Here is a 14,476-nt window from a genome sequence, read left to right as displayed (position 1 = left end):
TATTTTACCCTGCCAGCTGCTCTGTACTGGACAGAGAGAGTTTGAAATGGACATCTGCCATTAGTTTTGTCTTAAGTAATTGCATGTGTCTGTGAATGTTCATGGGCTGCCAGGGTGTTCTTTGACCTGAAATGTGCCATCAGCAGCCGTGTTGAGATTGCAAGAGAGCAAGCGAGGAAGTGTTCAGATGTTCTCACCCTAACTCACCCTGTCTCCTCTGTTTCATCTAGAATGACACATGGGGACAGCAGTACTCCTACGCACTTTTCAAAGCTATGAGCCACATGTTGTGTATTGGGTATGGCATGTACCCCCCAGTGGGCATGACAGACGTGTGGCTGACCATCCTCAGCATGATTGTGGGTGCTACTTGCTACGCCATGTTTGTGGGCCACGCCACTGCGCTAATCCAATCTCTGGACTCATCTCGACGGCAGTACCAGGAGAAGGTGAGTCAAGATGACATGCTATTGATGGTTGTGTTGTCTTGATTTACTTCAAAGAGAGGACAGTGGTGTGGATGCAGGATGCTGGCTTGTGCTCAGTTTAATACTCGTTTTTAGCTTTTAATGTAGCAAGTTTAATTTGATTGATATTTACATATGGCCCTAAACTGACTCACAGACAAATACAGTATGACAGTATGGTTCTGCTGAACTGGGGGTTTAACAGTCTAACACTGTGGGCCACAACCCTTCATAGTTAATATAAAAAAATATAGATACTGAAAAGTATGAATTTACATCAGATCTAAAGTATATATATGTTTGTCTTTCTGCTTTCTTGTCTGCTCTTTCTCTCACTGTGTGGAAGTGTGCACCCTAGTTAAAAACCTATTTTTAACAACTCTGATGAAACATAATTCAAATTTTATTGGAACATATGACAAGGCTTTACTCTCAATACTAATATGTCATAGATCAGTGATAATGAGCGTCGTCTCATCATCTTTTCATTACAGAAACAGCCTTTTATTCAGGTGAGCTTTAATGGGGTTTTAAATCATTTATCACCCTAAATAAGTATATTTTAGAAAGGCACTAGATATATATTGTGTTTTTTTTCTTTGCCAGCAAAAGTGCAAAAAGCAAATTGGTTAAAAATTTGTCCTCATTTTCTACATAATGTATAGACACAGAAACCCAGATTTCCCTGGTTTAGGGAAAGGAAAGCCCTGATGGCTGCCTATGAAGCCCGAGACATGTTCCACACTGCCATGCCCTCTGTGGGCCCAGCGTGGGCGATAATGAGCTGAACTGCTCGCCTGCCACATTACCCACCGTCTGTAGCGAGTAAGAGACAGGAGAGAACGACCTCCAGGGAATGGAGGCACAGGTTCGAGAGATCGCACCTAAATGGAAGAGGGAAAATGAAAGTGAAAGATTTCAGAGAAAACAGGACCAGGCACACAGGCAGAGGAACAGCTTAGCTAATGTAATGTGTGAGCAGGACTTCTTCAAAAGGAGAGAAACTGCACTGGATAAATTAACACTTTGTGATTCTAGGGAATGAGTAACGAATAGATTAATTTCCCAGTTAAAAAGTTGAAAAATCCAAAAAAGTTCAGCTTGTAAGTTCATGACTAATACTGATCTGAGAAGCTGTTTAATGAAACGGGGGCAAACCAGCTCCCACCACGACATGTCTGCTCCTCTGTGTTTGAGATGCCATGCTGCCAAGTAGACTGAACAGCTGGTCTGCCTCAGCACCAGTCAGCATGTGCTACAGAAGCCCTTGGCTGCCATTTCTAGGATCGCCCCCTAAGGCGCCTTAAGAATCCCCCAGCCACTTGAAAAGTTTCCCCTGTGTTCCCACCGGTTCCCACAGTGCCTGTGTGCAGAAGCGTTATTACTGCCAACTGCAATTAATTTTTAAGAGTCCAGATTCTCTCATTTTATCTTTCCACAAGGCTCAGTGATAACGCATGCTCAGAGTACACTGTCACTGTGTGCTCATTTGGCTCTGGGAGCAAGATAGTAGTGATTTCTACTACACAGCACTGGACCCATTTCTCATTTCTTCTTATCAGAGTTAGTTCATTCAAAGACATAAACCTTTTTCTCATATCCTGTTACATCAATTGTGTGACAATGGGATCTGCTTGCTGCAGATTTTCCTTTTCCCTTTAATACCATAATCCACACGCTCAAGAAGCTGGAGATCCATTGGCAATCCATAGAGGTTTGAGAAGTCTGGTGGCTGTTGGGCTGCCATGACAGGGACAGCTGTTCTTGTCTGTGGGGACTCAGACTTCATATAAATCTCCTAGCAGAGCTGCCATCACCAAAGCCAACTGCCAGCCTGCCATCATACAGGAAGTTATTCTAAACATTTTGGTTTGACTGGGTGAGTCAGTGCTGTCCCATAAGCTTGGTTGCATCCCTTTAAATAATCAGGTCAGGGTGTGATGAAAGGTATTTGCATTTTCAGTAAAATTAGTTGACCTTTAAAAACTGTTCACAGTGTGAGGCTTTGAATATGACAAAGATGAGGTTCAACTTAATAATTACAAATAGTGTTAGCCCTACATATTTGCATATGACATGGCAATATAAAATAAAAAGTGGTTGTTCAGGTGTTAGGTATGACATGATAAATAAGAGGAATTAAGGGAAAGAAAGAAATAGGCAACATAAATTAGAAAATATAATGGAAGCTTGGAAATATGCAGCTGTAATATATATGAGGCAAGATCTACAAAAACGTCAACACAATAATCATAACATTCATGTTCTAATTTGAATTTGTTTTAATCACATATTCTGTAATTATAACCTGAATAAAAAAATTGGACATCATAGGCATAAAATATATTGCCATGCATGCACATCTTTGTTAACTCATCAGAAATCAAAAAAAGGACCTCTTTTACTCAAGTGTTTCGAAAACGTAATTGAAACACATTTTTTTATCACTCAGTTTATTCAAAAACTGGCAGCGTGGTGGTGTGCTAGCTGTGGCCTGAGATGAGATTATATTAAATGATGATCCTAAAGTGGCCATAACATTGAGTCTATCTCTCAATGTTATCTCTGTGAGAGATTGGCGACCTGTGCAGGGTGTATCCTGCCTCTCGCCCAGAGCTGGGATAGACTCCAGCCCAACTGTGACCTTGAATTGGTGTAAAGTAAAGTGACACTTTACAGTCTTCTGTTATGATTTATGATAGTTTACAAAAATCTTTCCTTCAGTCTGATTCACAGGCTTTGCCAATTTTTACAGAAGCCATTTCTGTTGTTTTATGAAATCTCTATCTACATATCTATTTATGGAATGGGATTTCTAAAGCCTTTGAGTATAACACATTTAAGAGGGCTGAAAAACAAACTCTGTTACAGATATGTAGGTATGTATTGTTGGTCTCTTGTAAAAATCACACTGTTCTATACCTAGTTTGGTGTGCTGATTTAAGCGTTGGATAGCTGATTTTGGACCTAAAAACTAAAAGATAATACATTTGGATTCAGTAGAAAATGTTGCCAGTAACTTGTGTTGATTGTTTGAAAGCTGAAAAGGCCCTCTAGTATTTTTCTTTTCTTTTTATTGCTTGGAAGCCTGACACCAATATACCAGCGATGTTGTAAACTACACTGCAAAACTGCATAATTTACATGCACCAACAGTGCAAAGTACTTTGAATTATGACTTATCTCTAATGCAGACACTATGCAGTCCCATTAATCATAATGTGCTTTATGCTTCCTATTATGCAGTTGTACTATCACGAAAAGCTGGATACATGCTCTAGTAAGCAGATATATTGTACTATATAGCTATTGTGATTGTGCTGCAGATGACACTGGACCTGAGCCATCCAGCAAACAACCACATGGCAACAGCACAAATATTGCTCTCACAGTGGGGCCGAAGTAGATAGATACTGACCACTGTTTAATGATTGAAAGAAATGCAATAATGGATCAGTGTCGAGCTGAGCAGCACTGATACCACATTTACCACATGTGCTCTATTTATCAGCTGCTAATCAGTTGTAAAAAAACAACAACAACAAAAAAACAACAAAAAAACAACCAAAACCAAAAAAATAAATAAAATAAAAATCAGACTCTTGTTCATATAGCTATATGTCCAAGATGAGAGGCCACCTGTCCAGTTGGCATGCAGGCATGATATCCAAGTAACTGGTCAGATGGACAATGATTAAAAAAAAATACTTTATGCAGGATTCTCAGAAGTGTACACATGGGAAAGAGGAAAGGATGATGAGGGGAGCTCTGCTTGCAAAGATGGTGAAAATTACCATCAGAAAGCTGGGGTATAATCTTTTCTGAATAGAATTCTATTAAATGTGGCACCATGTGATAAATGGCTGGGCTGTCAGATGCTAGCAAGCAGACTCAAATGAGCTCTTATGAAGCAGGCAGCATGTTAACTGTTACACCAAGTAGAGAGCACAGCAATTACACTACATATTCTGGGAGTTGGGGGAGCTGAATTGTAGTTTCAACTGAGACAAAAATGAATAAATAAATAAATAAATAAATAAAATATATTCTTGTCGCCAGCTGTTAACTGTGTATAAACAGATTAAGTAGTTTACATTCATTATGTGTTTGCTACTCAGCAGACACACCATATATCACATGTCAGTGGAAAAGAGATAGATTGCAGCCAACTGGAGCTGAAATTGGGACAATCTTTATCATTTCAAGTCAGCACCTGAAGGATGGTCACTGAGTGGTTTCTTCTGGATATGCATTCTGTGGTGTCTTTATTTGAACTCTACCCTCCCTGGTACAACAGTGAGTTTCAATATTGCTTGTTTTTCAGATCAAAACATGAATAATTTGCTTTATGTTAAGTTTTACAAAATTATTATTAGTATTATTATTATTATTATTATTATTATTATTAATAATAATAATAATAATAATAATAATAATAATAATAAATGGGACAGCTTTTTAATATTTTTTTTTACCAGCAATTTTATGTCATTAACCTAACTGTTGTTTACTCAGTGGGTTATAAAGAAGGAGAGTGCTCCACAACTGTATATCTAACTGTACTTGTTATTTTATACATTGACCAGCTATGTTATACCACACTGTAAAACAACATGCGCTGGAATCAACCAGCCAGTTCATTTTTTTTTAAAGTGCAGTATCACCATGCAGTGTAATCACATTACATTTTACACTTAAAGAAAATTCATGGCAAAAAATAAACTGCAAGTTTATATTTTTAATCAAATAAAACAAACTGCATTAAACATCAGTGTTAAGAGGATGTTGGAATCGGAGGGGTTAAGCATCAACCAGAATCCCACAAGAACTCTCCTCTCGTGTCTCAGGCATGTTGAGAATCATTATCACACAAAGAGAATTACATCTCTCCAGATTTGGGGCACAAGATGGCTGCACATGTGACTGTGCATACAGGGTATGCCTGCCACTCCAGCTCTCTGTAAGCTGCTGCTTATCTGTCACTTTGGCTCTCTACTGTGGTAAATTATATAGTACACAGAGACGGAGATGGAGACAGCAAACAAAAGAGATAATCGTGTTCATTTGTAGGTGGCTTGTGATCTTTGTTGTCTCACTTACCATACGTAAACTTTCTGATGTTCTCATCCTTGTGAGTCTTTATACGAAAAGTTTTTGTTTGTTTGTTTGTTTTTTTTAAATATTAACTGACTGACTGATGCTCTGTTTGCTGTTGGCAGTTGGTGATGAAATTAGGGATGCCCAGGAGATAGCATGTTGTGGCATGCCAGTCCCAAATGGCTTTAGAAGCAAATGGCAATGGGGTATTTCAGCCCCTCCTTTTTTAAATCTCTAATTAACACTTGGCAAATAAACATAGCTCTTTGGGGAATAGTTAATAAGAGACCCAAAGCTGATTATTTGTGTGTATAGAGGCTCTAGAGATCCCCCCCAGTCAAGACCATTGGAAATACAGAAAACAGTCATCAGTGGTAGACTGTGTCTGTACTTGATAGAGTTGTCCAATTCCTTGGGAGGAAGGAGGAACGAGAGCAATAGCATCAGAGAAGTAGTTAAAAAAATGACAGTTTTACAGATTTTTTATATTTAAGCTATCATCCTAGCATTAACGTGGTCTTGTCCTGTATAGGTTAAGTCATGAGTTTCCCATACAGCTCAATCAAGGACAAAACTGCCAAAAGGATGGGGGGCTTAAGTCTAATTATGCCTTACAGTAAGAGCTGTTCCCATTAGTTGGGACCTGACTGATGGCATTAATCTGAACTCTGTTACATTCCTTTTCCTCTGTCTGCCACACAGCCTTTACTGCTGAGTCAAGGAGTGTTGACATGCCTCAGAGGCGCTCTAATTTTTTTTTTTTTTTTTTTTTTTTTATTGCATAACCAAAATCAAAACTCCAACCAGTGTCAATTTACTATATATTTTATGTCACATGAAATGTATGCTTTCTGCTTTCGGATTGTGTTGTCAAGGCTGTCATTTATCTTGATGCACCACTCTTAATCACTATGTATTCCTAATATAAATAACTATTAAGAAATCATACTCTCCTGACTATGTCCCTATCAGAGGTGTTACTGGCCTCTTGGTTCCTTTTGTGTGATAGAGAGTGTGTTGATTCCAGCACAGTCATGCATTTAATCTTGGTGATTTGAATCATTTTGACATGGTGTTTACAAATGGACTGCTCTTATTCACAGAAAAGAAAAATTGAAATTTCTTAATCATTATCATGGAATTCAAAGGTATATTGATCATAAAATATAATTACCCAATCCTCCAGATTTTGAATTTCTATGTTAGTTATCTCTTAAATAAAATAGTGATTTTAGAGCATTCCTGTAGCATTAATCTCTAATTTCTCTGTTACCCGTTTTTCATCATTATATTAGTCAGTGAACATTTTTGCCTAAATGTGTGGCAGATATCTTTTGACTACACAACTCTAGGTTAGGAAGAAGGCAGGAGAGCACAGTGGAAATAAATACATTTTTAAAAAGTATAATTAAGTAACCAATATCTCTTTGGGGGAATAAATTATTCATGATTTCTTTGGTAAGAATTTGCATCTGCTTAGCTACATGAGAGAGAAAGGACTCTGGAAAATAATTTGAATGTTTATATCAGAGAAAAGGCACAGACAGAAAAAGAATATTTTGAATGGGACCTAGAAGAAATAATAACCACATTATTTTGTCTGCATCGAGATATTTAACATAGAGCTGGGCGATATGAGATTTTTTCATACCACGATATGTTTTTTTCATTTCAGGCGATAACGATATCTATCACGATATAAGCCAAATAACTATATTTGTAAGATTTAAATGTGCCGTTGCTCACAAGTAAAATGTGAAATAATCAGCAGCTTGTTTTTATTTAAATATTTATTTCCCATAATAAGTTCAACAGGGTAGATGTACTTAAGGAACATGAGACTTTTTCAGCTAAATAAAGGCAAATATTGCAAACTACACAAAAGGCAGCCACTAAAGCGTTTAAGTTTCAAAATAGAACAAATGAAACAGACTAAATTGTCAATTCCACTTAGAAATAAAGTATTCATTCTAAAAATAAATCTTAGTTTGTTTTACAGAAGAACAGACAAAACTGACTAACCTTTGTCAATATCAAATAAACTGAGAACTAAAAGGAAATTCTCAATCTCTCCTTGTTGTATAGCTGAGCTTTTCAAACAGTTTTAACAGTTACTTTAGTCTGACAAAAGCCGAATGACGAATCAGCGCTTCCAGTCAGAGACTGAGGCTACGTCCACACGTACACGGGTATTTTTGAAAACGGAGATTTTCCGTTTTCGTTTTGAAAAATAATCCTGTCCACACATAAAGGCAGAAATGAAGGAAAACGCTGCTATGAACATGCCAAAGCAGCAGGTGGCGCTAGATTCCTAACCGTGCAGAAATGTTGGCCAATCAGAAGTCTAGAAGCCTCGGTGGGAAAAAGTAAACAAAGCTGGGGCATAGAAGCAGAACCGAGTCGTATGTGTGGAGGGACAGTAACTGTGTGTATATGTAAGCATTTAAACACTGCAGAGAGTAGAATTAACAGTAACAGTATTGTAGAAATTCATTTCACTGAAACAATAACGTGGCGCACAGTGTGACGCATGCACCAGTTTATTGTATTTCCAGACTTGCTTTCGGCACATTTACAGTGCACGCTACTCTGTTTTTTGTCAGACTTGAAATAGCCGAAATACCTTCACCCTACGGAACTTCTATGGCTCTTCCGTTTGACAATCTCTCCGGCATTGGAACCATCATCTGTTTTCTCTTCGGTCACGCTCGGTTGATTTTTCTAGTCGGCACACTCATTTCCTCCATTACGCGCTGGCTCCATTACCCGCTGGCTGCTTCCCAAACAAACACACGTGCGGCTTGGCACTTGTGCTGTACGTAACAAGTCACGCGACGTGACGCTGCGGCTGTGATTGGTTCGGCTCTGCGCTACTGAATTTGGATCGGCTGACCTTTTTTTTTTTTTTTTTTTTTTTTAAGAGGACAAGAGCGGCGAGGTCTATCGCGATAGCTTAATTTCTCTATCGAGTAAAAGTTATATCGCGATACATATCGTTATCGTTCTATCGCCCAGCTCTAATTTAACAATATAGGCAGCTTTAAACTTTTGGTTTTAAACTGCAGGAATTAGAAAACCTCAAAAATATGTCTCCCATACTACATGTCCACAATCAAAAACACAGACAATCAGGGAGACAGACAGATAAAAGCTGTATACAAATAGCTCAATTAAAACAGAACTGAAAATCAGTGTAAGTCTCTTTCAATTAGATTCAACCAGTGATGGAAGAAAACACACAACTATTAAGCATAAGCTTAATGACTCTATAAAAAACATGTCTGTAGAATTGTTTACTACAAGATGTTGACATGTTAGATGGTTTATGCTAGCTTCTAATTAGCTTCTAATAGCTAATACAGTGAGAATAGAAGCTACAGAATGGCATTTATACATTGAAATGTAGTATGTTCATACTGTGTGTGCCTTTTTAGATACAGCTGTGTGCTACTGTATGTGGTTAGTAGTTAAACTTATTTGAACAAGCCTATTAAAAGCAGAGATTGTTACAATTATAGCAATCAGGCTACATAAGTGCAGGCAGTTGCACTTGCGGTCAAGCTGAGGTGGTGTGTGGATACAGTGTGTGTGGATACATCCCAAATCACTAAAACACTGACTGTGGCTCCAAAAATGGAAGCTCAACTTCCCTATGTTAGAATTGTGGCTTCACTTTTTTACAGTGGTAAGGAAAAAATACTCAGATCATTCATCTTTTATTCAGTCGATGTATTCATTTATTTGGGTGAAATAGAAAATACATCAAAAGTATGCACCAACCAGGAAAAGATAAAAAGTGTTTTAAATCCATCAATGAAAGCTAGCACATCAACTGTCAGTTGTTCACTCCTGTGTCAGTAAAGCAGCTGTTAAAGCTGCTATGATGATGTGTTGCAATGTGAAAAACAGAGGAATCTGAGGAGGAAGTCAAAACCACAGTTTTTAAACCACAACGTGGTTTGAAAACTGCAAGCGCCCTAAACAGTTGATTTACAGATCTGTGTTTTTTGTGTGTGTCTATGTGTCGGTTTCTAGTGATAAAATGTCATAAAAGCAAATTTCTGTTTTTACAAACACTTGTTAATTTATATTAGATCTCAGTAGGTCTTTTAGACGCTACTCCTCTCACTCAGCTACCTATAGATCAAGCACGTAAATTTGCTGACTCTGAAAATGACATAATTTCTACTTTTTTGGTGATAAATTGAAGACTATAGAGTAAATAAAGTAAGCTCAGCTGCAGGTTAGAGATAAATATTTCCAAAGAATTTTCTGCTTCTTCCACTCTGACAGTTAACTCTGAACATTCAACCCCAAAATGAAACGTTTTGGTTTGTTTGTTTGTTTTTTTGCAATAAATCTTCATATATTTCAGAAACTGTAACGTGTACATCCAAGAAGAGTAATAACACGCAGCAAATGAGCTGCTCGTCTCAGTGTTTCTTCAACAAACAGTGCAGGACTAATTAGGTGCCAAACGTCTGGAATTTCTTTTCCTGTAAAACAAGAAGAGACAAACGCTACAGTCACTGCATCTTTAAAACAACTAAAGCTGAGTAAAATTGTCAAAAGAAACAAGTTAGATCAGGACATGGATACTCTTTTCTTTAATTCTCAATAAAGAGTTACTATAAACAACCAAAAACATAAGGAGCTTGCCAGAACAAAAAAGGTAGCAATCTTTATTAAAGGTCAACATAGAAACAACACCACAAATAATCACTAATTAATCCACTATACCTGTACCACAGTTAAAACATATTTTATTTGGGCCACATCACCTTAGACTTTTGTCATCATCCTGGACTTACCAGAGTAAAGGAAGGTGGGAGGAAAGCTAAGAAACATGAAATAATCATTATAGACATTATAAGAGATCCATATTACAGCCAGAATCTTTCTAGCGTTCAGATAGAAGCAAGGAAATCTGATGGTGAAATAATTACCACCTAAATGCAGACTGATTTGATTTGTTCAAGTAGATCAGGAGAGCAGGGATCTTTGAGCAATAGAATAATTTCCCTCCCAGAGGGGATTTTACCAGCCCATCATATCATCGGGAAAAGAATGCCTTCCCTGCCCTATCCCTCAATGCCCCCCTGCGCCCCTGATGATCAGTGTCTTTGCATCCAGCACAGTGATTAGTAAATTTGAAATGCTTTCAAGTGTGATGCCGAGTTACTCCGTGTAATACAGTTATTCATCAAAACTGCAGAAGCAATAAGACATTATCTTGCATTTGTTCACTTGACTAATACTCTTTTGTGCTGGGAGAACCAGACTGCAATATGCTACAAAGTAGGGCTGGGCCATATTATACCGTTCACGGTAATACCGGTATAATGTTAGGCAACGATAGGAAAATGAAATATCGCGATAGAATGGGAGTAAAACGCGCATGCGCGGTGCCTTTGTTTTCATACGCACATGGCCGATTGTTGAGTGAAACAGATGATCCAGAATTGGTTTGTAAAAATGGTGCAACTTCCATGATGTGGAACTGGTTTGGTGTTTGTCCGTCAGATACACAACAAAGCACATTTTTTTGCAGAACATGCAAGCGGCCGTTGTTATTGTCATATTTGTCGGACTAAGATGCTCTTAAATCTGGGAGTAATCTGGGTCCTAAACTCCGTATTCTTCAGGTCAAACAACACTGCAGCATCACTTAGAGTTAAAAACTGTCTAAATTCTTTCATCTTTAATAAAACGATCAGCATTGCTGCTTTACCAGGTGTAACTATAAAGTTTAACTTCCAGGCATCCATGAAAACAAAAGTTATTACATTTAACGGAGTTAGAAGTTAGCAGGAAGCTAGCGGAAGTTAGCTCGCTAGTTTCGCTAGTTACCTAAGCATGATATTGCATGTTCTGACTGAGAGATTTCTGAAAAAAATCAAACGTACAGCTCTGCTATCACTTCCAACATAAATGAAGACAGGAAACTAAACAGCAGTGATGTTTGTAGGGTTACTGAAGTTGGGCTAGCTGATATATAATGATGTGCTACGTGATCGCTAGCGACACAGCTATGTTAGCATAACATAAACAGTGAAGCTGGAGGACGAACACTAACACTTTTCCACTTATAAAAGTTAACGTGAAGGTTCTTCATGGTTAGAGACAAATGCAATCGCATGGCAGGATGCTGTAAACGGACCAAACTTCAGTCAGGAGAACAACTGAGATAATCCATCCACAATACGAGGTTAGTCATTAATATACTGCAACAACATGGGAATAGAGCAGCTGCCAGAGAATTCAACATTAATGAATCAATGGTACAGAAGTGGAGGAAGCAAGAAGAATGAGTTTAATAAAGTTTGATTTATCTGACTGCTTTGTTTCGCTTAATGTGCCTTATAATCCCGTGCACCTTATGGTCCGAAAAATGCGTACTGCACACTGCAGTTTAATGTTGCAAAGCACCTCTTTTTAACTTCAGTGGATATTATACATGGTTATGCTCAGGATATGTCAGCCCATTTCTACTGGAAATGCCTTTTGGTTAAACTTTCAGCAAGGAATTTGCATTTGCACTGTTAAATTTTTATAAAGCTTTAATGTACATAAAAACCAGCTTCTTGTTTATGTGAAAATAAATGGAAGGTTGTCTTTTTGCACTAGTAATGTTGTGGAGTTGTAGTTTGTCTCGCATCAATTATATCGTCGGTTATATCGTTATCGCAAATTTTCAAATATATATCGTGATAAATATTTTTGGCCATATCGCCCTGCTCTACTACAAAGCTGTACATAAATTAGATGTTGAAAGTTCAAATAAGTTTCTCAAAGTGTTAATACTTCATGCACAAAAAAACTAATTAAAGAAATACACTGTACTGAAACATGTCTAAAGCAGAAGACAACAGTGTTAGACTAATTCATAATTTGAGATACCTCTCATCTTCACCCTGCATCACATATAGAAATGCCACCTTTGGTGCAATACTCAGCAGCGACTGCTACTGCACCTAAAGATGTCTACGTTGGAAACATCTTGATCATCACCTACAGCATTTCTGTGAAATAAGTATTATCATTGGATCAGTACATTTCTTAATTTTATGCTAAAGGGATAGTGTGGATAAAGATTCAAACTCTTACTGTCACCCACAACATTTCTTATTCATATTCATACCCTGACATTGACAGAGAGACTGGATTAATATAAGCTCCAAATCTTGTTTATGCTTTTTCAAGTATTTGACCTTCCACATCAAATTACACAGTGTTGCTACACAAAAAAATAATAATTTACTTTGTTTGACATTCCTACAAAAGTTGTTAAATAGAATAAACTATAAACTATTTAATATGATGGAACTGGTGTAAAACATATTTCAAGCAGTTTACCTAATCTGTAATCAGTTTTTTGTCCAGGATTGAGAGTGGAGCCATGTAATAGTTCATAACTAGCTGTTCACAGTCAAAGGAGCCTTATCATCAATATTCACAGGGTCATTCTAGATTGCTTCTCCGTCTGTGAGGGATTCAAGGGCCTGGTCAAATAACTCTTCTAAATATGGCAATAGGAGGAAAGAGAGAAAGTGGTAGAAAGTGAGGAATGTAGGTGTCAAAAGCCAGTGCAGAGATAAAAGATGTCACAGTCAGAAATTAAAATCAAGCAAACTAAGGTCTTAAAATATCCTGCACATTTTATGTGGGCAGAAATATTATTGAATAACATAAATTTTAGTTTAATTAAGTTTTGGATTTTTATAGCACTCTTTTAAAATTGTTGCACTTGTTTTCCTGTACAAATATAATCATTTTACTACTGTGTGTGGTAAAGAAAAGCATCAAGTTCTTTATTGTATGGATTACTAAACAGTTCAATACTTGTATACCTGCTTGTTTATGAAAACCTGAATATAATTTAACTGTGATTTTTTTTCTTAGGTTTTATTTGTAAAGGACTCAATGAAGGTTTAAAAGAGCTCTTAAAAATTTAGTTTATTTTTAAAATAGTGCAGGAGCCCTGGATGTTACTAGTAGGCACATTTTGTCCCATGGTCAAGCCTCGTGCACCATATTTTGTCTTGCTCGATATTCTATACTGCGAAACTCGATTTGTTTCACCTGTATGTGTTTCTTGTAAATTGTAGAAAACAGTTCTTATTTATTTTAACAAAGCAGGAGCTTTGATGAATTCCTTTAAGATTAGCGCCAACAAGAGTAGTAGTATTGTGAGAAAACAAAGAAGAAGGCTTCTGAGGTCAGCTGTGTTAGTCAGCGGTAAGTCTTCTGGCAGCTTAGTCATTGTGATCAAAGAGCACCACCAGCGTCACCCTCTGAATGGTTAATTTCTTCTTTTTTTCTTTTTCCTTATTTTCCTTCACAGCGGGTTAAGGATTCAGCCCATTATTATCTCCAAGGTGCTCCCAGTGTGCTTTGATCTACATCTCTGCTGCTACTGCTACAGAATCAGTCAAAGGCTTTTTGACACACACACTTAAATAGTTATTTCTTTCAACAACAGAGGATATTAATCCACAAGTCTGTACTGTAAAAACAGAAACACTTTGATTGTTTCAACTGAACAACATACACTCTAATCTATTCTTCTCTGCATGAACAAAATGAATATGTATTTAATAATTTAAGATCTACATTTACTTCATATTCACATTAGCTGCTGTAGCGCACTTTTAAAGGTCAGTTTGACTTTGTACTTCATGACTGTAGCGTTCCTTTCTCTCACCCTTATCTTTTAGAAGTTAGTACATTCAGTGAACAAATATTCAGGACAGTGTGACTTCCGAGAGAGAAAGAGAGACTTTAAGAGACCTGATCAAAGACTGGAAAAGTGCTCTCTTTTTGGGTGAAATTTGAAAGGGCACGGATAGCCATCCTGAATCTGTCTCCATTTCCTTGTGTGTCTGACCTCAGTACCAGCTAGGGCTGCTCAA

At 37.4% G+C, this 14,476-nt stretch overlaps 1 protein-coding gene across 2 annotated transcripts in view; it reads left to right on the top strand.

Annotated features, from left to right (window-relative positions):
• The window catches only part of hcn4 (hyperpolarization activated cyclic nucleotide-gated potassium channel 4), a 69,867-nt gene that overhangs the window by 33,121 nt on the left and 22,270 nt on the right, over positions 1-14,476 (top strand). For both annotated transcript variants that reach the window (XM_085352617.1, XM_085352609.1), the window contains exon 4: positions 231-449. In XM_085352617.1, coding sequence (XP_085208743.1) covers positions 231-449 — 219 coding nt within the window. The remainder of the gene's footprint in view (positions 1-230; positions 450-14,476) is intronic.

Source organism: Diplotaxodon limnothrissa, linkage group LG1 (assembly GCF_057381915.1).
Source record: "Diplotaxodon limnothrissa isolate DT_005_m linkage group LG1, D_limnothrissa_male_GT1.1, whole genome shotgun sequence".
NCBI lineage: Eukaryota > Metazoa > Chordata > Actinopteri > Cichliformes > Cichlidae > Diplotaxodon > Diplotaxodon limnothrissa.
This window is presented reverse-complemented; position numbering and strand designations above follow the sequence as displayed.